The following is a 24,656-nucleotide window of genomic DNA, read 5'->3' on the forward strand; positions in this document are numbered from 1 at the left end:
ATAACACCTGCAAAGGGTTCCCAAGCCTTTAAATGGTGTCTGTCTGGTTCAGTATGAATCACAATTATGGGAAAGACTGCTGACCTGACAGTTGTGCAGAATACCATCATTGACACCCTCCATAAGGAGGGAAAGCCTCAAAAGGTAATTGCAAAAGAAGTTGGATGTTCCCAAAGTGCTGTATTATAGCACATTAATAGAAGGTTATGTGGAAGGGAAAAGTGTGGAACAAAAAGGTTCACAAGCAGCAGGGATGAACGCAGCCTGGAGAGGATTGTCAGGAAAAGGCCATTCAAAAGTGTTGGGGACTTTAACAAGGAGTGGACTGATGCTGGAGTCAGTGCATCAAGAGCCACCACACACAGACGGTTCCTGGACATGGGCTTCAAATGTCGTATTCCTCTTGTCAAGCCGCGCCTGAACAACAAACAATGTCAGAAGCATCTTACCTGGGCCAAAAAAAAAACAGACCTGGTCTGTTGCTCAGTGGTCCAAAGTCCTCTTCTGATGAGAGCAACTTTTGCATCTCATTTGGAAACCAAGGACCCACAGTATGGAGGAAGAATGGAGAGGCACACACTGCAAGATGCTTGAAGTTCAGTGTGAAGTATCCACAGTCTGTGTTGATTTGGGGAGTCATGTCATCCGTCGGCGTTGGTCCACTGTGCTTCATTAGGTTCAGGGTCAACGCAGCCGTCTACCACGAGATTTTGAAGCACTTCATGCTTCCTTCCACAGACGAGCTTTATGGGGATGCTGACTTCATTTTCCAGCAGGACTTGGCACCTGCCCACACTGCCAAAAGCACCAAAACCTTGTTCAATGACCGTGGGATTACTGTGCTTGATTGGCCAGCAAACTCACCTGACCTAAAACCCATAGAGAATCTATGGGGCATTGCTAAGAGAAAGATGAGACATGAGACCGAACAATGCAGAAGAGCTGAAGGCCACTATTGAAGTATCCTGGTCTTCCATAACACCTCAGCAGTGCCACAGGCTGATAGCTTCCATGCCACGCCGCATTGAGGCAGTAATTGCTGCAAAAGGGGCCCAAACCAAGTACTGAGTACATATGCATGCTTATACTTTTCAGAGGTCCGATATTGTTCTATGTGCAATCCTTGTTTTATTGATTGCATGTAATATTCTAATTTTCTGAGATTGTGGATTTGGGGTTTTCATGAGCTGTAAGCCATAATCATCACAATTATGACAAATCACAGCTTTACCTATCTTGCTTTGCATGTAATGAGTCTATCTCATATATTGGTTTCACCATTTAAGTTGCATTACTGAAATAAATGAACTTTTGCACAATATTCTAATTTTTCAAGTTTCACCTGTATATATCTCCAATTGAATAGTCCATGGGTTTTAAGTATACCGAACCTGTAAAATCACAGCCTTCCAAAATGTAGTCAAAGTTTTTATCTTTTTAGGGTGGCAATCACGGTCTGTTTGGGAACAGCGGTGCACAATCGCGAGGCATGCACAACCCTGTGCCATCGCTCAACTCCTCTCCCAACCTCCGGGCACAAGTGCCTCCCCAGTTCCTCTCTCCACAGGTGGGTCATGGCCTATTTTTATTTATAAACATCTTTGCAAATATATGCCTAACTTTCAAATTATTACAAGAGTTTGAAAAACTGAGACATTCTAATTTTTTTTTTTCTTTTGTCAGGTGTCAGCCTCTATGCTGAAACAATTTCCTAACAGTAACATGAGCCCAGGACTGTTTAACATGGGGCCTCAACTCTCTCCGCAGCAGATCGCCATGCTCAGCCAACTCCCTCAAATTCAGCAGTTTCAGCTGGTAATCTTCCAGTTTACGGTTTTTGGTCATATTTGTTTCTACATGTGTATTATCTATTCAATTTTGTGCATCAAATATTCTGCAGTGCTTTTAAATTAACATTCATTTCATTTATTGTTAATTTTGACCAAAGAGTTTCTTCTTAGAAGCTACATACATAGTTATAGTTAGTCTGGCAGAAAAAAGACAAAGTCCATCCAGAAAAAGTTATCTTTCCTACATCCCTTGTGGGGAGCACGCAAGACGTTAGCCCATCAGATGTGTGCCAAGCTTTAAAATGTTACATCAAGGCGACATCTGGCATCAGGAAGTCGGAGCGCTTTGTCATTCCAAGTGGAGTGTTTAATGATTTCACAGCTTCCAGTAGTTAGTCTGGCTGAAAAAAGACAAAAATCCATCCAGTTCAACCATTAAAAAAAAAAAAAAAGTTATCTTTTACGCACAGTTGATCCAGAGGAAGGCAAAAAAACCCAGCAAAGCATGATCCAATTTGCTCCTGCAGGGGAAGAAAATCCTTCCTGATCCCCTGAGAGGCAATCGGATATTCCTTGGATCAACTTTACCTATAAATGTTAGTATCCAGTTATATTCAGTGTATCTAGGAAAGAATCCAGGTCTTTTTTTAAAGCAGTCCACTGACCTGGCCAGAACCAACTCTTGAGGGAGTCTATTCCACACTTTCACAGCTCTTACTGTGAAGAAACTTTTCCATGTTTGGAGATTAAATTTCTTTTTCTCCAGGTCTTCCTCTGTGATGACCTCAGGGTGAATAGCTTTACACCGAGTTCACTATATGAACCACTGATGTATTTCTACATGTTGATCATATCCCCCCTTAATCTCCTCTTTTCGAGAGAATAAATTCAGTTCCTATAATCTTTCCTCATAGCTGAGCTCCTCCATGCCTCTTATCAGTTTGGTTGCCCTTCTCTGTACTTTCTCCAGTTCCCCAATGTTCTTTTTGTGAATCGGTGCCCAAAACTGAACTGCATATTCAGATGAGGTCTTACTAATGATTTGTACAGGGGTAAAATGATATCTCTCTCTCCTCTCTCTTTTAATACAAGAGAGGATTTTGCTCACTTTAGAAACCACAGCTTGGCATTGCATGCCATTATTAAGCTTGTGATCTACCAGAACTGCCAGATCCTTCTCGACCATTGATTCCCCCAATTGTATTCCCCCTAGTATGTCTTATGCATGCATATTCTTAGCCCCCAAGTGCATAACCTTACATTTATCAACATTAAACCTCATTTTCCACTTAGTTGCCCTATTAAACAGTGCATTAAGGTCAGCTTGTAAGTTGAAGTCATCCTGTAAGGACGTTATTCCACTGCACAGCTTGGTGTCATCTGCAAAGACTGAGATAGGATTTTTAATCCCAGACCCTATATCATATATATATATATATATATATATATATATATATATATATATATATATATATTAAAAAGTAAGGGTCCAAACACTGAACCTTGGGGTACACCACTGACAACCCTAGATCATTCAGAGTATGAATCATTAACCACTACTCTTTGAATACGATCTTTTAGCTAGTTTTCTAACCATTTACATATGGATTTTTCCAAGCCCGTAGACTTTACCTTACAGATTAGCCATGTGTGGGCAACTGTGTCAAACGCCACCCCTCTGTCCAAGGTTTTGCTCACCTCCTCATAAAAAGAAATCAGATTTGTTTGACAGCTTCTGTCTTTCATGAATCCATGCTTTCTGTTGCTTAAAATATTTTTTTCCAGCAAGAACTCATCTATGTGGTCTTTTATTAAACTCTCCAGTATCTTCCCGACTATAGAAGTTAAATTAACAGGTCTATATTACTTGGTAAAGATTTTGACCCCTTTTGAAATATTGGCACCACATTGGCCTCACGCCAATTCAGTGGTACTATGCCAGTCATTAAAGTGTCCCTAAAAATGAGAAACCATGGCTTTGAAATTACAGAGCTCAATTCTTTAAGGACCCGTGGGTGTATGCCATCTGGTCCAGGTGCTTTATTCACCTTTATTCTGTCGAAATATTTCTGGATCATATCAATTGTGAGCCAATGTGGATAATCTGGAGCTGTGTCAATACCATGTCCACAAGAGCTCCCCCATGCTCCTTTGTATACACAGAGCTGAAGAAGGTATTTAATACATTTGCCTTCTCTTTGTCCACAGTCACCCACTCTAGATTATTTTGTAAAGGGCCTACATGCTCGGACTGGACCTTTTTTATTATTAATATATTTGAAGAATTTTATGGGGTTTGTCCTGCTATTTCTTGCAATCTGTTGTTCGTTTTCACTTTTTGCGGCCTTTATTTCCTTTTTGCATATTCTGTTATATTCTTTGTAATGTTTAAACGATGATAGCATTCCTTCCTTTTTATATTTGATAAAAGCTCTTTTCTTATCTATAGCTTTTTTTTTTACTTTGGTCGTAAGCCACATAGGTTTGATTTTTAGCCTTTTAAACTTATTGCACACAGGAATTTATGTTGCAGTGTGTTCACATATACAGTCTTTTTTGAAGAACTCCAATTTCTGTGTTTGTGTTCATTGATGCCAATATTCCCTTCCAGTCTAAGTCTTGGAGAGCAGCTCCTCAGCCTTGGAAAATTAGCTCTCTTAAAATTGAGCGTTTTTATTTTTCCCGTATGTGCTTGCTGTTTACAGCTAACAATAAATGAAATCATATTATGGTCACTGCTACCCAGATGTTTTTATATGAACATTCGTAATAAGCTCTGCATGGTTTGAGATCACCAGGTCCAGCAGAGCATCATTCCTAGTTGGGGGCCTCTATGAACTGTATCATAAAATTGTCCTGTAGTAGGTTTATACATTTTTGCCCTTTAACTGTTTCTGCAGTACCATTACTTCAGTCAATTTCCGGGTAGGTAAATTCTCCCATTATTATCACTGTCCCAGCCCTTGCAGCCCTTTCGATCTGTGCAAGGAGCAGAGCCTCCACCTGTTTATTAACACTGGGAGACCTATAACAAACTCCAATGATTACCTTTGGTACGCACCTCGATGTGCAGTTCCACCCATAATACTTCAGCCTCATCACACTCCATCAACTAGGTCCTCTTTCACACTAGCTGTGAGACCATTTTTCAGATAGACAGACACCACCACCTTTCCTATTTACACTGTCTCTCCGAAAGAGAACATAGCCAGGAATATTAATGGCCCAGTCATGTGAAGAATGAAGCCAAGATTCAGCAATTCCAATTAAATCATAGTTCTGTTAATGCACTAAAGCTTCCAACTCACCTGTTTTGCTTGACAGACCTGGCATTGGTGATCAAACACTTTAATTCATTGACACCTTGTTCACACGTATTTTGCATATTTTTTATTTTCATACAAATGGTATCAATTCCACTGGTTGTTTGTAACATGGGAACCTTCTTATCATGTGCCATAGCCTTCCTCCCATATTTCCCCATTCCACCCACCAATAAGTACTGACCCCTGTCTGATCTGTCTACCTAGTTATAATCTAATTCTCCCTCCCCCCTCAATCCTAGTTTAAATACTCCTCCAGCCTTCCCATAAACCTCTCCCCCAGCACAGCAGACCCCCTTCCATTTAGGTGCAAACCATCTCTAGCATATAGGTTGCACCTCAATGAAAATTCCACCTAGTGCTCTAGCAACTCAAATCTTTCCCTCTTACACCAGGTCTTTAGCCATGCATTGAGTTCTCTTATCTTCTCCTGTCTTTCCTGAGTTGTGCATGGCACAGGTAATATTTCAGAGAATATCACCTTGAAGGTCCTTCCCTTCAACATGCAGCCTAGTTCTTTAAATTTATTCTTAAGGAGCCTCCACCTTCCATGTATTCTCTCATTGGTTCCAACATGTACCAAGACAGCTGGGTCATGCCCAGCCCCTCCCATTAATTTATCAAACCAGTCCACCACATGCCGAACCCTGGCACCAGGGAGACCGCAAACCATTCGGTTGAAGCTGGGTTTACATTGTTCAGCTTAGGGAGACGAATTATTGTATCAGTAAAGTTATCCAGAGATTTTAGATGTTGGTTGTTTTAGGCCAAAGTAGACAATTGTTCTCATGCTAGACATCCCTGACCAAAAAGCCTGAAGGCAAATAGTGAACACTGCTGTTGGTACAATGCTGATTTTTGCCCTCTTAAAAGAGAAATATGGGCTTTCAAAATAAATATTTAATTGTATTTATTTTTAATTGATATTTATTTTGAAATATATATACACTATATTGCCAAAAGCATGGACTTTAATGTCATCCCAATCTTAGTCCATAGGGTTCAATTTTAAGTTTGCCCACCCTTTGCAGCTATAACAGCCTCAACTCTTTTGGGAAGGCTGACCACAAGGTTTAGGAATGTTTCTATGGCAATGTTTGACCATTCCTCCATAAGTGCATTTGTGAGGGCAGGCATTGATGTTGGACAAGGAAGGCCTGGCTCACAGTCTCTGCTCTAATTCATCCCAAAGGTGTTCTATCGGGTTGAGGTCAGAACTCAACTGTGCAGGCCGGTCAAGTTCCTCCACTCCAAACTCGCTCATCCATATAATCACGGGATAACATGAATAAAATGTCCTTTGATAATGTTCGGGCGCACGAAACATGTTAGGAAGCTGCCCTACTTAGTGACGTCATACCGCGTGGTTCTTCTGAACTGCCGGCTGCCATCTTTACTATTGTCAATTTATGCAAAGTGTGAGTTTATCTACTTTTATTCATGTTATCCCATGATTATATTAAAGCAATACTGCACTATGGAAATTCTTTTTGCTTGGGCTCATTTGTTATGAGCCTTCCTTTCTAAGGAGATCCTTGGCGATTTTGCACTGCAAGTGTGGCTCCCCCTGGTGTTTGCATGAGTGTAGTTCTGGTGCCTGGATGCCCTGATGGTGTGCTGCATATTCAACTGATGCCCACTAGATGACCCGGTGTTCCAGTTACCAGATGCTGATGACCAGGAGTTGGTCCTAATGTACTCAAATGCGCATTGATTTGCGCTATCTGGTTAGTGCAATCTATACTCGTTCATCTTAACACCACTATCACGGATTTTCACTTATCCTAATTGATTGAATTTTACTTCACTATATGCACTTTTAAACGCCTAGTTTGGTCGTTTCTCACAAAGTCTATTTGCACAACGCCAACTGCGTTTTTGAGATATATTGATTCAATCATATATGCTATTAGTAATATAAATCATTTGTTAACCATTATATGATTATCCAGATCACATGGATAAATAGTTGGGTTTTTTACTTAGATCTTCTTTAGGTTGTATGCTATTGATACATTTTTAGCGCTGCATGTTTATTTTATATGTTTTACAGAAGGTTCAGGGGTTTTACCTTTCAAGCTAGCTGCTTTTCTTATTCACATCCAGTGCTCGTTTATACCTATATCATATACTGATGGCATTGGTTACAGAAGGATTCAGAATGTTCAAATGAGCACTGTTAAGGCCATAACCCAGAAGTGGAAAGAACATCATTTCACCATAAACCGTCCATGATCAGGTGCTCCTCACATGATTTCTGACAGAGTAGTGGAAATAATTATCAGAAAAGTTGTCCAAGGACCACTTGTGGAGAGCTTCAGAAAAACCTGGAATTAGCAGGTACAATTGTTTCAAAGAAAACAATAAGTAATGCACTCAACCGCCATGGCCTGTATGCACGCTCACTACGCAAGATTCCATTGCTGAAGAAAAAGCATGTTGAAGCTCATTTAAAGTTTGCTGCACAACATTTAGGCAAGCCTATGAAATACTGGGAGAATACAGTTTGGTCAGATGACACCAAAATTGAACTCTTTGCAACAATGCACACCATGTTTGCAGGTCAAATGGCACTGCACACCACCCTAAAAACACCATACCAACAGTGAAGTTTGAAGGTGGGAACATCATGGTGTGGGGCTGTTTTTCAGCATACGTTACTGGCAAACTTCATATCATTGAAGGAAGGATGAATAGAAAAATGTACCAAGACATTCTTGATAAAAATTAACTTTCTTATGGAAATAAACTAGCAGTCTGCACTATTGAATGTTTCTTTGCTTCCTTTTAAACTTTTCCTGGGAAATCGGTAATGAATGGTGAAGAAGATTGTGGTCTCTAATATAAAAGTTAAAGTAACCCTCCTTTTGCAGTGGGGTTCATGATATAAGGAGGAGATACCCTTCAGATGTGGTGAAGGGCACAGTGGTTTTCACGCTAAAAGTCATAACGCTGTTCTGACAGGAATTAATATATTGATAGAAGATTGCACAAAGATTGGTTGGTGTATGGGACTTACATTGGACTATGCAATTTGTTTTTTATGCTTTGAGATATCTCACAGAAGTGAGCACACCTCTCACATTTTTGTACATATTTTAATATATCTTTTCATGTGACAACACTGAAGAAATGACATTTTCCTACAATGTAAAGTAGTGAGTGTACAGCTTTTATAACAGTGTAAATTTGCTGTCCCCTCAAAATAACTCCGCAAACAGCCATTAATGTCTAAACAGGTGGCAACAAAAGTGAGTACACCCCTAAGTGAAAATGTCCAAATTGATCCCAATTAGCCATATTCCCTCCTTGGTGTCATGTGACTCCTTAGTGTTACAAGGTCTCAGGTGTGAATGGGTAGCAGGTGTGTTAAATTTGGTGTTTTCTCTCACTCTCATACTGGTCACTGGAAGTTCAACATGGTACCTCGTGGCAAAGAACTCTCTGAGGATCTTAAAAAAAAAAAAAGATTTGTTGCTCTATATAAAGATGGCCTAAGCTATAAGAAGATTGCCATGACCTTGAAACTGAGTTGCAGCACGGTGGCCAAGACCATACAGCAGTTTAACAGGACAGCTTCCACTCAGATTAGGCATCGCCATGGTTGACTAAAGGAGTTGAGTGCATGTGCTCAGTGTCCTATCCAGATGTTGTCTTTGGGAAATAGACATATGAGTGCTGCCAGCATTGCTGTAGAGGTTGAAGGGGTGGGGGGTCAGCTTGTCAGTGCTCAGACCATACGCCGCACACTGCATCAAATTGGTTTGTCATCCCAGAAGGAAGCCTCTTCTAAGGATGAAGAACAAGAAATCCGGCAAACAGTTTGCTGAATACAAGCAGACTAAGGACATGGATTACTGGAACCATGTCCTGTGGTCTGATGAGACCAACATAAACATATTTGATTCAGATGGTGTCAACCAGGTGAGAAGTACAAAGACAAGTCTGTCTTGCCTACAATCAAGCATGGTGGTGGGAATGTCATGGTCTGGGGCTGCATGAGTGCTGCGGGCACTGGGGAGCTACAGTTCATTGAGGGAACCATGAATGCCAAGATGTACTCTGACATACTGAAGCAGATCATGATCCCCTCCCTTCGGAGACTGGGCCACAGGGCAGTATTCCAACATAACAACCTCAAACACACCTCCAAGGCGACCACTGCCTTGCAAAAGAAGCTGAGGGTAAAGGTGATGGACTGGCCAAGCATGTCTCCAGACGTAAACCCTATTGAGCATCTGTGGGGCATCCTCAAGCGGAAAGTGGGGGAGCGCAATGTCTCTAACATCCACCAGCTCAGTGATGTCATCATGGAGGATTGAAAGAGGACTCCAGTGGCAACCTGTGAGGCTCTGGTGAATTCCATGCCCAGGGGTGTACTCACTTTTGTTGCCAGCGGTTTAGACATTAATGGTTGAGTTATTTTGAGGGGACAGCAAATATACACTGTTATACAAACAGTACACTCACTACTTAACAATGTAGCAAAGTGTCATTTCTTCAGTGTTGTCACATGAAAAGATAGAATAAAATATTTACAAAAATGTGAGGTGTGTGTGTAGAATTAATTTTTTCACATTCACAAAAGCATACTGAATACTGGGGAGATCTGATTATGGTATGAGATAATATGATATTTGATTTATGTCGTAATGGAAGCGTTTCACTTTAATCTTTTGATCACGTAAAATCAAATGTGTTGGCTAAATCCATTAATGTATTTTATCTTGCATAGGCCTGTCAGCTTCTTCTGCAGCAGCAACAACAGCAGCAGCAGCAGCTTCTCCAGAATCAGAGGAAGATCTCACAGGCTGTCAGGCAGCAACAAGAACAGCAGGTGACTATCAATTTTTTTGTTTAGACTTTACTTGCCAAAACCTAAATGAAAACACCTTTACTTCAAATGAAAATCACCTGTACTTGATTGTGGATTCTCATGAATCCACCACCAAGCGTAGGCGGTTTTCATCCCAGTGATCTTATAAGGCTTCAGTAAGGCTAGGTTCACATATGTGCCACACAGTGGAATGCGGACCCGCGGGCGGGTGCCATTATTTCTAATGGCATGCCTCCCACACCGGAAAACGCAACTGTAGTGGGAACCGAGGTTCCCATGCTGGCTGCGTTTTCAGAAGTGCAGGGACTTTTTCCCTATGGGGCACAGGAGTCCATTCAAATGAATGGGCTCTCGTGCCCGCGCAAAACGCGGCCCTCACGGCCGGATATATGTGAACCAGGGGTAATACAAGATTGATCTCTAGACAATCACTATAATTTACAGTTGGCACAAAAGTAAATTATACAATTTCTCTGGCTTAGATGTGGTGGCTGCATTGGGTTCTAATGTAGCAGTTAGAGAGTTGAGACAAACCATTTAACAGTGACAGGGGTGCTTACAATGATCAGCTTTTATTTATGTAAAACCTTTATTCCAAAAGAAACAATCTGTTGTAACTGCAGTGTTAGGTGGTGTTTTGGCTTCTTCAAATGCAGCCACCATATTTAAGGATTGGTAAGCTGCAATATTTTACGTCTTTGGTAGTGGTGCACCAAAATAAGATTTCTGGTGCTGAAACCGATACCGAAAATTCAGAATGCATGTGGCCGAAAACCAAACCGAAATGTGGGGGTGGGGAGGCTCCAAATTTGTTCTTTGTATTTATTTCTACTTTTTTTTTTTTAACTTAAGATTTTATTGCTATCACATAGGGGGCCAATAGTCCTCTCTGTGATATCATATGAGTGACAGGTCCTCTTTGAAGGGGGAGGGGGTGGGGTGCAGTGTGTGCAAGGAGGGGGCAGGAGAGGAGCAGTGTATACAGTGAGGTAGCAGTGTATACAGAGAGGCTCCCCTCACTGGCTGTCACTACATGTCGGTGCCGATTTTTAAATGCAATTGCCAGCTTTTTTTTTTTTTTTTTTTTTCACTATAGCTTACAGAATTACCTGTCACTTTCCCCGGAGCTGTGTCTTTTATCTCGGGAAAGAAACTAAAAGGAAACTTTTAGCTGGGGGGGGGGGGTGGGAAGTGACAGCTGATTCTCTGAGCTATGGTGAAGGGAAAAAAAAGGCAGTGATTACATTTAAAAACCTTCACTGACATATGACAGCCAGTCACTGTTTACACTGCTCCACTCTCCAATGCTCCCCCAGCCCCCCCTCACATCTGCAGTACACACAGTCCCCTGTATCGGCTAAATTTTTCCTATCGGTAAAATGCCGATAGGACTATTTTCGGGCGATATGTTTCAGTGGCCAAAATTTCTGCGCATCCCTTGTTTTTGATTTAATACCACTTTAAATGTAGTGGCTGCATTCTTTTTACTTTTTTTTTTTTAGGATTGTTTACCTTCATTACAAACCTGCAGATAACACACTACATGTCCCCGTTGCTAAGCTCACTCGTTCCTCTTTATCAATGAAAATAGCCATGTTTGCCACCTAGGCTGGACTTCGAACATGTCTGCCTTGGCTCATCTGCATTACATGGGGGATTAATACTTTACACAAAGACAATAACATTATTTGTTTTCAGTACTGCTCACAGGAAATGGCCAGTACACAGCATTTTCTGACAAGATAAATGTTTCTGTACGTTCATGAAAATGGAAACAAATGCAGCCACCATATCTAAGGGCTGGTGAGCTGCAATAGAGTAAATTGTTCTTGGGTTTAAGTAGTGCCAAATGACTTTAAGATATTTGCAGAGAATTTTCAGCTTAAGGGATGTGATTTTTCCATTTTATGTGCAGGGAGAAGGCTGCATTATTCATATCTAATGCCTAGGGGAAAAATATGTGGTCAGTATGCATTCATTATAAATAATACCAAATCTCCCCAACCATTGCTGATTGTATGTTTTTGATATACAGACAAACTGTTCAGGTAAATAAAGTGTGTTATTATCATGGGTCAGGTTCCTTGTGTCCAGGTTTTTTTTTTTCTTTCTTTTTTTCTTAAAGCGATACTAAAGGTTTGCTTTTTTTTTTTTTTTTTTTTTTTTTTTTAATAACAAGCATGTTATACTTACCTGCTGTGTTCAGTGCTTTTGCACAGAGCAGTCTGGGTCCTCTTCTCGGGTCCCCTACCGGCGCTCCTGGCTCCTCATTTCTGTTGAGTGCCCCCATAGTAAGCAGCTTGCTATGGGGGCACCTGAGCAGGCGTGTGCCCAAGCCGCTGCTCTGGGTGTCCATTCACACATGGAGCTGAGACTTGGTCCCCCCTCTCCTCATTTCCTGAGTTGCTGTGATTGACAGATGTGGGAGCCAGTGGCTCCCACTTGCCGCCTCAGCCAATGAGGAGGCAGAGACCTGAGACAGCCGAGTCTGTTGTGCATGTTGATGGATCGCGATGGGGCTCAGGTAAGTATTGAGGGGGGCAGGGGGCACTACTTCACACAGAAGGTTTACAATTACAACCACTTTACTTGTTCACTAAGAGACACAGGGTGAAGTAATAGTAAGACTCTGGGCAATGCTGTTACTTTCAGGGGGTTGCACATTGGCAAACAAAGCTTTAGGATAGCCTAGTATACCCCCTCTGGCATACTGCAGTTCTAGGAAAAGGGGCGTCTACTTTCCTCAGAGAGAAACAAACCCATTTCTTTGACTTTTAATACTTTTAGCAAAATATTTTTTTCTTAATTGTACAGTACAGGACGCAGGCAACATATTCATACACCATGGTTATAGTCTTATATCTTCAGGAGATTTTGAGGACACACCTCCTTGGAGTGCCTCCCTTATAACCCTACCCTACTCTGTGTATCCTCAGTTTTGTACTAGCATCTGAAGGTAATAGACCTCTTCTCCTTCACAGGGAAATCAGTTTTACTAGTTTATTAATTTTCTTTAAGATCAATCAGTGCCTCACTGTCTTCTAATGCCTACACGGCAAGCCGTGTATCTGTATCGGTGCAACCTCTATAAAACCTTCAGAGCTATGTCTGGACCCCATGCTGTGGGGATGGCCTGTAATTTTTGCTTCAGGCATTGAAACCTGTATGGTACATTACCTTGGCACTTGGTGGGACGTGTTGAGTCAGGTCCAGGACACTGGTCTATCACTATAGAACCAACTCCCTGATGACTCTTTTGAGGGTATGCCGACCATAACTAGCGAAGCCTGGACTTTATATTCAGTCCAGCTTTGTGGACAGGTAAGGCAGGAGTCACCCTTTATTTCTGACCATTACTGTAAAAACAGGGCTCTGTTTGGAATGTATTCATTTCACAGTGCTAACTTTTCAAGCGTGGCACTAAAGTTTAAACCACTCAGAGCTCAGTTTCAGGTGGATGACCAGGTGTTTGATCACACCACTTGTAGCACACTTTAATGCCACTTTTGCCTAGAGTTCTATTAAGGAACTCACAAACTTGCCCCCACCTATTCACCTTGATTCATTTACAGAATGGTGTACACCTTGGTTACAGTGTACTCCTTCCGGACATGCTCACCCTATATCCCTGTACTATACTTTGTGAGTACCACCCAGGGAAATGGCTCCTTATTTCCTTATCTCCACAATTACTATTATTATACAGGATTTATATAGCGCCAACAGTTTGCTCAGCGCTTTCCAATATAACGGGAGGCAATACAGCAACAATACAGTTCAATACAAGAGGGATAGGAGGGCCCTACTCCTTGGAGCTTACAATCTAGGATACAATAGCTACAAGTGAGACTAATTCAAAGTCACGGGCAAATACTCTGCTGAAGGCCTGCAGAACACTCAAATTCAGAATGACAATGTGCCCCTTACACTGGAGCAGGATCCAGTTCAAACACCAATGTAATCTTTTGATTCTAGCTCTATTCCAGATATGCAACATATGGCCTACCTGACAAAAAACAAATTTTCTGCATCTATGCTAAAATTCCTTGGACAGATTATGGACTTAATACAGCCATTTTTTGTTCCAGTGCTCAGAAATGTCCCATCTCTTTCCCCACTCCTGTATATCAACCAAAGTTGGGTCCTGACATGCTGAATCCAGAGGATATTGAGGCAGTATTGGCAAAAGCTGCAGAAGATTTCTCTTCCCTAGACTGCTGTTTCATTTAAGAGGAAGTTTCAAACTGCTTGCTTGCCAATGTTAAAAAGCTTGTTACCTCTGTCCACAAGAGCCTTGGTATTGTGCAACCAAACACTTCTCCACCTGACCATGCACTTTTAGGCACAAAGAAACCCAATAAACCCTGCAAAACAATCCTCTTCACAAACAGAATGTGCAGTCTATGATGAATGGGTCACATCAGAAAGTATTTTCACCCCCAAAGTCTTTGCTGATCTCTATCCAATGGAAAAAAAAGTTTGCAAAGTATGCTTATTCCAGTGGTTGATCCTGTGTTATATAAAACATCTCACTGTAGTGCAAAACCAGGACACTATAAAGTGCCTACCTCTACTAGGCAGCACTGTGTAAAAAAACAAAGACCAATATTTTAAAAAAATTAATTCGACAGTTCGTGTGCTATGACAAAATAAAGTGATAATAAAGTGCTCCAGTGTTTAAATAGCGCACAAAATTAAATCCATAAACCGTTCATTCAATAAATCTCAATTTTCAAAAGAAAGTGCTCTGTGAACTGTCCCTGAACTCATCTCAAATGAAAGTCTAGATTTTCTTATTTTTTTTTTTTTTTTTTTTTTTTTTTTTTTTAAGAGCTCATGCTTGAGAACTGAGATGTAAGAGAAATCCCAGTGACATTTTCCATGATTTCTAGGCCTAATAATCTCTTTCTTCGAGGCAGTGCTTCTTGCTCAGTTCATTTCAAGAACTTTCCAACAAAACTATTTTTTTTTCAGCATGGAAAAATCATGCTCTTACCCTCCTTCTCTGGCTTACCCATGCTCCTCATACTTCTGGTAGAGACTCTGTGGGCCCTCCCAAATCATGGTCATCTTTTTGTCTTAAAGTCCGATTTGCCAACCTGCTTCTCTGTTTCTTGATTTAGTGGCCTGTTGGTTGAAGTCCAGGTCCTGTGGAGTAGGGCCCTATCTGACTTGGTTAAGCCTGCGCTCATGAAGGCTAGTAAATCAACTTCTTGCAAAGTCTACCATCATACCCGTTAGGCATATTTTTCATAGTGTGAGGGAAGGGAATTCCATCCCAGAAAGACCTTTGTGGGGCCAATCCTGTCTTTTCTCCAGTCGGGCCTCTCAAGGGCAAATTTTTGTGTGTAGCCATTCTTGCTGAAAACATTTGTACAGGGTGTCACTCATTCTTCCCCCTGTACTTTCCCAATTGATACTATGTGATCTCAGACCGATTCTGTCAGTTTTTTAGAACATATCCTTTGAAACCACCAGAATGTTTCTCTTTCTTGCTCTCACTCATTAGTCTGGAGACCATAAACTGTAAAGAACTTTTTCTGGTATTACATAGAGGCAAGGTTGTCTTGAGCCCTAAAGGCCCCTTTTCTTCCAAATGTTGTCTATTTACCTTAACTAGGATATTGTTCTTTGCTCTTTCCCTATACTGTTTGGATGTGGTACATGCTGTTCAAGTCTGTCTCCTTGACTACAGCTTCATTAGAGTACACAAATCCAACATTTCATTTTCCTGATATGTTCTTAACCATTTGCCACCCGCCCTATGGCCGAATGGCGGGCAGAAAATGTCATCAGCGTTCCGGGTGGACGCCATATGGCGTCCTCCCGCACATGCGCAGATTGCACTCCTGCAGAGCGGCGCAGCGGCGCGATCTGTCACCGGCTGTGTACCTTGGACACGGCCGATGACAGATCTGAGTATCGGCCCAGTTGCCGGTACCATGTGACCTGCTGTGACCAATCACAGCAGGTCACATGACAGTTGTATACAATGGATGGCTTCATTCATGCCATCCATTGTATACTACTGCCTAGCTGTGAATGGTCACAGCTAATCACATGCACATGTCATGTGATTAGCTGTGGCCAAATCACAGCTAAGCACAAAAAAAAAAAAACCCTGAATGAATCGATGTCATTCAGGTAAATACTTGCTTATAGCAAAGTAATTCTATGGTAACATTGTGCTACTTTGGTCATAGTGAGATTTAAAAAAATATATAATTTGTTTTTTTTCATACTGTCACCAGTCAGTGTCCCTGATCACCGCCATGCCAGTTATATGATGACGCTGTACTGCACTGGTGACAATATGTAAAAAAAAAATAGTGAAACAAATTTTTTTAATTTTTTAGTTTTCCGAAAAATTATGACAAAAAAAAATACAACTTAAAAAAAAACGCCATACCTCTTATGAAGTACGTCAGACTGTCTACTTTGCAAAAAGGGGTCATTTGGGGGATATCTGTAGTGTTCTGACATTCTTGGACCTCAAGAAATTAGATTGGCTGTCAGTACTTCAGGATTGATCAATATTCAGATCTATACCATAGTTTGTGAACTCTATAACTTTCCTACAAACTAAAAAATACATCCTAATTTGGGTTATTTTCACCAAAGACATGTAGCAGAATACATCTGGGCCTAAATTTATGAAGAACAATTATTTATTTGCAAACTTTTATAACAGAAACAAAGAAAAACGTGGGTTTTTTTTCAAATTTTTGGTCTTTTTTTGTTAATTTAGCAAAAAATAAAAACCCCGGCGGTGATTAAATACCACCAAAAGAAAGCTCTAGTTGTGTGAAGAAAATGATAAAATTTTAGTTTGGGTACAATGCTGTATGACCGCACAATTGTCATTCAGAGTGTGAGAGCGCTGAAACCTGAAAACTGGCCTGGGCAGGAAGGTGTAAAATTGCCCAGTATTGAATTGGTTAATGTACCGTGTACTGAAATGTATGAAAAATGTATCCTGTTCTCTTTGTATTGCTTCCTTTGTGTGAAATCCTTGGTATTCCTGCCAGTCTGCTTTTCTATTAAAAACTGACCATACTAGGCTGTAAGATAAGACTATTTTTCTTTTTCTTGAAGGTCCCCATAGGAGACAGCCTTCCTCTCATTCCTCCATCTCTAGTTGGATTAGGCAGCCCGTCATCCAAGCTTTTGAGCTTAAGGATAAGTTCCACCCTTACACAAGAATACACAGTCCACTAGATAAGTTACTGCTTCATGGGCTTTTAAGCATCAGGCATCTTTTTCTCAGGTTTGCAAGGCTTCCACCTGGTCGTGTTTGTTTTACAAGGTGCATGTTCTTGCCATATCTTATGTCAGGTTTGGTCGTAAGCTGCTTCTGGCAGCTCTGAGTGCTCTGCTGAGCCTCATTTGTTAACATGCTACTTGTGAGCCCTTTAGTGGCTTGTTTGCCTACTTGTCATTTAGACTGCTTTTGTACCTTTCAGTGTCTCAAGATTACTTTGCCCTGTGTCCCTTAAGCAAAATATTTTTGACTCACCGTAAAATATTTTTCTTGAGGTTTCTCAAAGCGGCAGTAAATCTTTAAAAAAACAAAAACACATTCCCCCTGCAAGGCAATATCATAATGTGCTGGTATGCATTGCATAATAGCACATTATGAAAAACATACCTTAAAACGAAGCCCTCCAACAGCGCACTATCACCGCTGACAGGGCTCCCATCTTCACTTTGTCTTCCTTCCTGGTTCGCGGGCTCCAGCCCTGGGCACTGCTCAAAGTTCTGAAGGAATGGCACAAGTATGCCGGTCCTTCAGAGCTCATGCGTAGGTGATGTCACCTGCTGCTGCCCGATGGAATATCTCCTAAATAGTACACGTTTATTATAAGCTTACATGTAGGTAAAAATCACAAAAATGCGTTTACTACCACTTTAAAGGACATAGGTCCTACTATTGCTTTTGCACTAAATTGTAGCATGTTGGGAGTGGGAACATTTAATTAGTCTGTCATACAGCTTTGTCTGCCAGTGTCCAATCTCCTGAAGGCAGCATCATTACACAGAGTGTCCCTTAATGAACTTGAAGAAGATTTTATGGGAAGTTCAAAATTTTGTTTCTTGATACTTGCAGCAATTTCTTAAGACGCAAATATCATTTCTGGATCTCATAGTATCAGATTTGCCAAGTTTTTTTTTTTCTCTCTATAATGCACACATTTTTTGTCTCGGTTTTATCTATGCAGCAATTGGCACGAATGGTAAGTGCACTCCAACAACAGCAGCAGAGGCAACCAGGAATGAAGCACTCTCCTTCTCATCCAGCTGGTTCTAAGTCTCATCTGGATCCTGTGGGGATTTCTGACATGCAATCCAAGGGGCACATGCCAGGATATGGTTCTGGTTCGTATGGGTTCTAAGAGATTTGCTCAGTTGTAACATGTTTTACATATTCTGTTGCTGTTTTATACTGCGGCATTTATTGGAATTTTTATTTACGTTACAATCGAAATGTCTTTTTCCACGTGAAGGTTCACCCTCCACATGATGTAACATCCTACTTCCTTTAACCAGTTCCTGTCCAGCCTGTAGTACAATGATGACTTTCAATGATCGGGGTGGACGTCATACGGCATCCCGTGGGGCCACGCTGCGGGGAATTCTGTCACCAGCTTTTTCCACCGGACACAGCCGATGACTGATCTTTGTTCTGGCCCGTTGCCAGTATCATGTGACCGTTGTGACCAATCACAGCAGGTCACATGACAATTGTAAACAATGGATGACTTCCTTTCATACCATCCATTGAATACATTGTGTTGCTAGCTGTGATTTATCAGTGATCACATGGTACAGACTGGGAAAATCGCAGCCCATCTGTGTCATGTGATTAGCTGTGGCTAATCACAACAAAATAAACTGAATTGATTTCATTCAGTAAAATGTTTGTTTATAACAACAAAATTCATTGCTATAAGCAACCATGTGTAAAATAAATAAATAAATAAAATACTGATCACTTCCCCAGAGTAGTACAATGCTACTATGGTAACATTATATTACTCTGGTCACAGTGTATTATAAAAAAATAAAAATCCTAAAAAAGAAAGTAACAACATTGAATGTATCACTAATCAGTGATCCTGATCACCTCCACACCAGTTATATGATGATGCTGTACTGAACTGGTGAATTTTTTCATTTTCAACAAATTACAACTTCAAAAAAACTCGCCTTGCCACTTACATTACCTCAGACTGTCTACTTTCCAAAAAAGGGGTAATTTGGAGGATATTTGTACCATCCTGGGATTTTTGGGCCTCAAGAAATGATATCGGCTGTCAGCACAGTAGGATTGATCGATTTTCAGACATACAGTGAGGAACAGAAGTATTTGAACACCCTGCGATTTTGCAAGTTCTCCCACTTAGAAATCATGGAGGGGTCTGACATTCACATTGTAGGTGCATTCCCACTCTGAGAGACAGAATTAAAAAAAAAATCAGGAAATCACGTATGATTTTTAAAGAATTTATTTGTCTTGTACTACTGAACATAAGTATTTGAACACCTAAGAAACAGCAAGAATTCTGGCTCTCAAAGACCTGTTACTTTGCCTTTAAAAAGTCCACCTCTACTCCACTTATTAATCTAACTTAGTAGCATCTGTCTGAGCTCTTTAAAGTCACCTGTCCACCCCACAGTCAGTAAGATGCTAACTACTACCATGGGCAAGACCAAAGAGCTGTCAAAAGACACCAGAGACAAAATTGTGGACCTCCACAAGGCTGGAAAGGGCTATGGGGCAATTGCCAAGCAGCTTGGTGAAAATAGATCAACTGTTGGAGCAAGTGTTAGAAAATGGAAGAGGCTAAAGACGACTCGGACTGGGGCTCCATGCAAGATCTCACCTCGTGGGGTATCACTGATAATAAGAAAGGTGAGGAATCAGCCCAGAACTACAAGGGAGGAGCTGGTCAATGACATGAAGAGAGCTGGGACCACAGTTTCAAAGGTCACTGTTGGTAGAACACTACGCTATCATGGTTTCAAATCATGCAATGCATGGAAGGTTCCCCTGCTCAAGTCATGACATGTCCAGGCCCGTCTGAAGTTTGCCAATGACCATCTGGATGATCCAGAGGAGGCATGGGAGAAAGTCATGTGGTCAGATGAGACCAAAGTAGAACTTTTTGGCCTAAACTTCACTCGTCGTGTTTGGAGGAAAAAGGATGAGTTGCATCCCAAGAACACCATCCCTACTGTGAAGCATGGGGGTGGTAACATCATGCTTTGGGGGTGCTTTTCTGAGAAGGGGACAGGACGACTGCACTGTATTAAGGAGCGGATGAATGGGACCATTTATTGTGAGATTTTGAGCAACAACCTCCTTCCCTCAGTCAGAGCATTGAAGATGGGTCGTGGCTGGGTCTTCCAACATGACAACGACCCGAAGCACACAGCCAGGATAACCAAGGAGTGGCTCCGTAAGAAGCATATCAAGGTTCTGGAGTGGCCTAGCCAGTCTCCAGACCTAAATCCAATAGAACATCTTTGGAGGGAGCTGAAACTCCGTGTTGCTCAGTGACAGCCCCGAAACCTGTTAGATCTAGAGGAGATCTGTGTGGAGGAGTGGGCCAAAATCCCTGTTGCAGTGTGTGCAAACCTGGTCAAGAACTACAGGAAACGTTTGACCTCTGTAATTGCAAACAAAGGCTTCTGTACCAAATATTAACACTGATTTTCTCAGGTGTTCAAATACTTATGTTCAGCTGTGCAAGACAAATTCTTTAAAAATTATACAATGTGATTTCCTAAAAATGTTTTATTTTTTAAATTCTGTCTCTCAGAGTGGGAATGCACCTACAATGTGAATTTCAGACCCCTCCATGATTTCTAAGTGGTAGAACTTGCAAAATCGCAGGGTGTTCAAATACTTCTGTTCCTCACTGTATACCATAGTTTTTGGACTCTATACATTTCCTGCAGACTAAATAATATACACCTATTTGGGTTATTTTCACCAAATAAATGTAAGCAGAATAAATTGTTTGCCTAAATTAATGAAGAATGATTATTTGTTTGAAAAATAAAAAAACCCAGTGGTGATCAAATACCACCAAAAGAAGGCTCTTATTGATGTGAACAAAATGGTAAGTTTGAATACAGTTTTGCATGACTGCACAACAATCAAAGTGCTACAGATCCGAAAGCTGAAAATTGGCCTTGGCAGGAAGAGGGCAAAAGTGCCCAGTATTGAAGTGGTTAAAGTAGACGTTCACCCAAAACCTAGCTAACTCTAAACCTACTGGCAGCCACATTAATAAGCCACAACTAATCTATCTAGCCCCATAAAGAAGAAATCACTATATATACCTTTTCTAAAGCCAATCCGGTCTGTGTGCAGGATAGGTCCATCAAAAGCTGGAGTGATGTCACCCATAGACTTACTATGGGACTTCTGTTTGCTGCTTCTCCTGAACTTGCCTACACACTGAAACCATCTTACAGCTCGGCGTGGGACCAGACCAGATAGACTGCAGAATAGGTATGTATAGCGATTTCTTCTTTACAGGGCTAGATAGGTTAGTTTTAGAATCTGGCTGCGAGTAGGTTTAGAGTTAGTTAGGTTTTGGGTGAACTTCTACTTTTATGTGCATCGCAGAACCTGAATTGATAAGCCCTGACCAGCCTCTCACAACATGTGTGAAACTCAGCCTTGACCAGCCTTTTACAACACATGTAAAGCTCAGTCCTATCCAGCCCCTCACAGTCCATGTAAAGCTTGGCCCTGACTAGCTTTTCACTGCCAGTTTGAAGTTCAGGCCTGACAAGCCACTCACAGCCACTGCAAGGTTTGTTCCTGACCAGCCATTTACAGCCATTGCGAGGCTTGTTCCTGACCAGCCTTTTACAGCCACTGCGAGGCTTGTTCCTGACCAGCCATTTACAGCCACTGCGATGCTTGTTCCTGACCAGCCATTTACAGCCAGGAACAAGTTTACAGCCACTGCGAGGCTTGTTCCTGACCAGCCATTTACAGCCACTGCGAGGCTTGTTCCTGACCAGTCATTTACAGCCACCGCGAGGCTTGTTCCTGACCAGCCATTGCAGCAACTGCGAGTATTGTTCCTGGCCAGCCATTTACAGCCACTGCAAGGCTTGTTCCTGGTCAGCCATTTAAAACCCTGATGAGGTTCTTTCCTGACAAGCCACTCACAGCCCATGCTAAGCTTGGCCCTGACAGGTGGTATGTGACAGTTCCCACTACTGAAATTGTAGATTTTTGCATTGCTCTCTCTCCCAGTCACCACCATCATTCTCCCTACTTATTCCATTAATGGGCCATGGTCGGATCCTGCTCAACCTCCACTATCCTTTGTTTACAGTTAACTCCAGCTCTGCCTATTGTTTTATACCAATGGTACTTGATCAGCAATTTATCCTCCCACCAGCAATAAACCGCTTACCCTATATTTCCTCTCCACATTAAGCTTCCAATATGTCTTCCCTCACAATAGGTTCTTGCTGTACCTCCTTACCCTAGGTTTACACCTAAGCGTTTTCTGCAGCGTTTTGAAGAAACGCGCTACAGTCCATTTAACATTATTTTCTATGGGAAGCATTCACATCCCTGCATTTTCACCCAGTGCGTTTTTTGGAAAGGGTCAGGGAGTTTTTTGAACGCAATTTTTGGTTCTATGGACTTCAATGTGAACGCTGCAGAAAAGCATGTAGTGCGTTTTTTTGCTGCGTTTTTGAGGTGTTTTGCTTTTTAAATCTGCCTAGCAACAAGAAACATTAAAAAAAAAACAAACAAAAAAAAAACAACCAAACACAATGCATCAAAAACGCAATGCGGAAATGGATCAAATTCAAACTGCATAGGTGTGAACCTAGCCTTAAAGTGTTACTAAACCCAGAACAGTAAAATCAGTATGTATATGCAGTAAAGCATGCTTGTTATACTCACTGTGGAACCTAAGGGGTTAATCCTCTGCATTGTGTAAAAAGGCTGTTTGATACTGACTTCCCTGATCCTCCCCTTCTTCCAACGTCCCCCTCTTTTCTCCTGATGAGACATATTGTGCGGAGACCCTCTGCACATGCTCAGTTTGGTGTGTATTGCGAGAGAGGTTGGTTTTTTTTTTCTCTTTCTCTCTCTTGGGAGAGTGCATGTGATTAGCACCAGGGCCAATCAGCACTGTCCAGGCAGAGATTAAGGGTTCTGCAACCTCCTACAGCAGAATGAAAACTACAAGCTTTAACATGTGCTCAGCTGTACACTGATAGAAGTCACAAGACTGCTCTAATTGCTGATGAGAAAAGGTATTTAGCAGTTTATATTTACTAAAATAATTGCATTTCCATGTTCTGTGTACTGTGGGACACCAGATATAGTGAATGCAGAGTCCTGGGTTTAGTAACACTTTAATGCTAACTTACAGGTTTTTTTGTTTAGTTTTATTTTTTTTTGCATAGTTACATTGGTTCAACTTGAACCAACGTAACTATGCATATTCCATACCTTTTGAGCATCTGTGGAAGCAAAGAATCACTGTAGTAGTCACGCTATAGACACTGTAGTGATACCAGATATTTTCTTGGTCCCGTGCCAGGCGGCTCACCTGCTTCCTAGTAAACACAGGGTATCTCACTCAGCAAGGGTACCACTCTCAGACCACCTTACAGTTTTTCTCAGTGAATGCAAGGTATTCTCTGATTGGACGAGGTGGAGAGGCATGGCAACAACATCACAAGCTCCACCATGTCCAATCAGAGAACACTTTGCATTTTTTGAGAAAAGTGCAAGGTGTTCTGTGCATGGTACCTGTGCAGAGCACACCCCCCCTGTGTTTACTATGTAGCGGGGCAGTCCTTCAGCATAGCACCCAAAAGGCAGTGTCAATGGTCATAGTAGCGGTGACTGCTCTAGTGATTTCCTGCTTCCACAGCGGTCCCAGAGGTATGAAATATGCATAGTACATTGTAACCAAGCAAAAAATCAATGCGTGGAGTTCAGCTTTAATTTATTTTTCTGCTTTATCTTCTCCCTAGTCTGTGGTTATCTATATGATGGCACATTTGACATATACTATGTGTCCAGCTTGCGGTATTTTCTGTTTGGGTAACAGTGTTTATCAGTGCATTTACAATTCAGCCTTAGTTAACTCATTCATAAATAGACACACATTTGTTAGTACTTTATTTTAAATCACTTTTTCTTGTCCATTAAAGGACACAGGAATATACTGTATAATAAGATGTGTGTTTTTTGTGTGACTCTATGCAGCTATCCAAATTGGCATATCCCCAGCAACGGTTTTGGAGCCATACCCAGACACCACTGCACTGGAAGATGGCAGAGCTAACCTACAATGTGTCCTGTGGGCACTGATCTCTGCATTGTGGCTCTTTCCAGACCTTTTTGTACTGTTAGCACAGAGCACTCTCCAGGTCCAGAGCTGTGGCACAGCCCCTGGTGTGACCCAGTCTCTGAAGGCCATTTTAAAATTCCCACCACTCTTGTCTATATCTGTAAAAGGTTAGGTCTGAGGGTACTGATAACTGCTAGCAGGAGTTTTGCACACTTTGCGCTCTATCTCCCGTTAAGCAGCCTAGAAGAAGCAACTTCCCACTGCTGTTCAGGCTTCTGAAGCAATTTATGGATCAACTAATCATTGATCTTGTTCCACTGCCCTCCTACAGTGACCTTATCCCCTCTGACCATCT

The 24,656-nt window shown here is 41.5% G+C and overlaps 1 protein-coding gene across 1 annotated transcript in view; it reads left to right on the top strand.

Annotated features, from left to right (window-relative positions):
- Window positions 1–24,656, top strand: part of TNRC6B (trinucleotide repeat containing adaptor 6B) — a gene marked incomplete at its 5' end in the record, with an annotated part of 282,305 nt that overhangs the window by 162,579 nt on the left and 95,070 nt on the right. Inside the window, 4 exons of the mRNA XM_089674295.1 lie at window positions 1,442–1,567; window positions 1,684–1,815; window positions 9,849–9,950; window positions 18,170–18,326. Of these exons, the coding sequence (XP_089530421.1) occupies window positions 1,442–1,567; window positions 1,684–1,815; window positions 9,849–9,950; window positions 18,170–18,326 (517 nt within the window). The remainder of the gene's footprint in view (window positions 1–1,441; window positions 1,568–1,683; window positions 1,816–9,848; window positions 9,951–18,169; window positions 18,327–24,656) is intronic.

Source organism: Staurois parvus, unplaced genomic scaffold (genome assembly GCF_062004578.1).
Source record: "Staurois parvus isolate SC_StPar_1 unplaced genomic scaffold, SC_StPar_1.0 ptg000149l, whole genome shotgun sequence".
Classification (NCBI taxonomy): Eukaryota; Metazoa; Chordata; class Amphibia; order Anura; family Ranidae; genus Staurois; species Staurois parvus.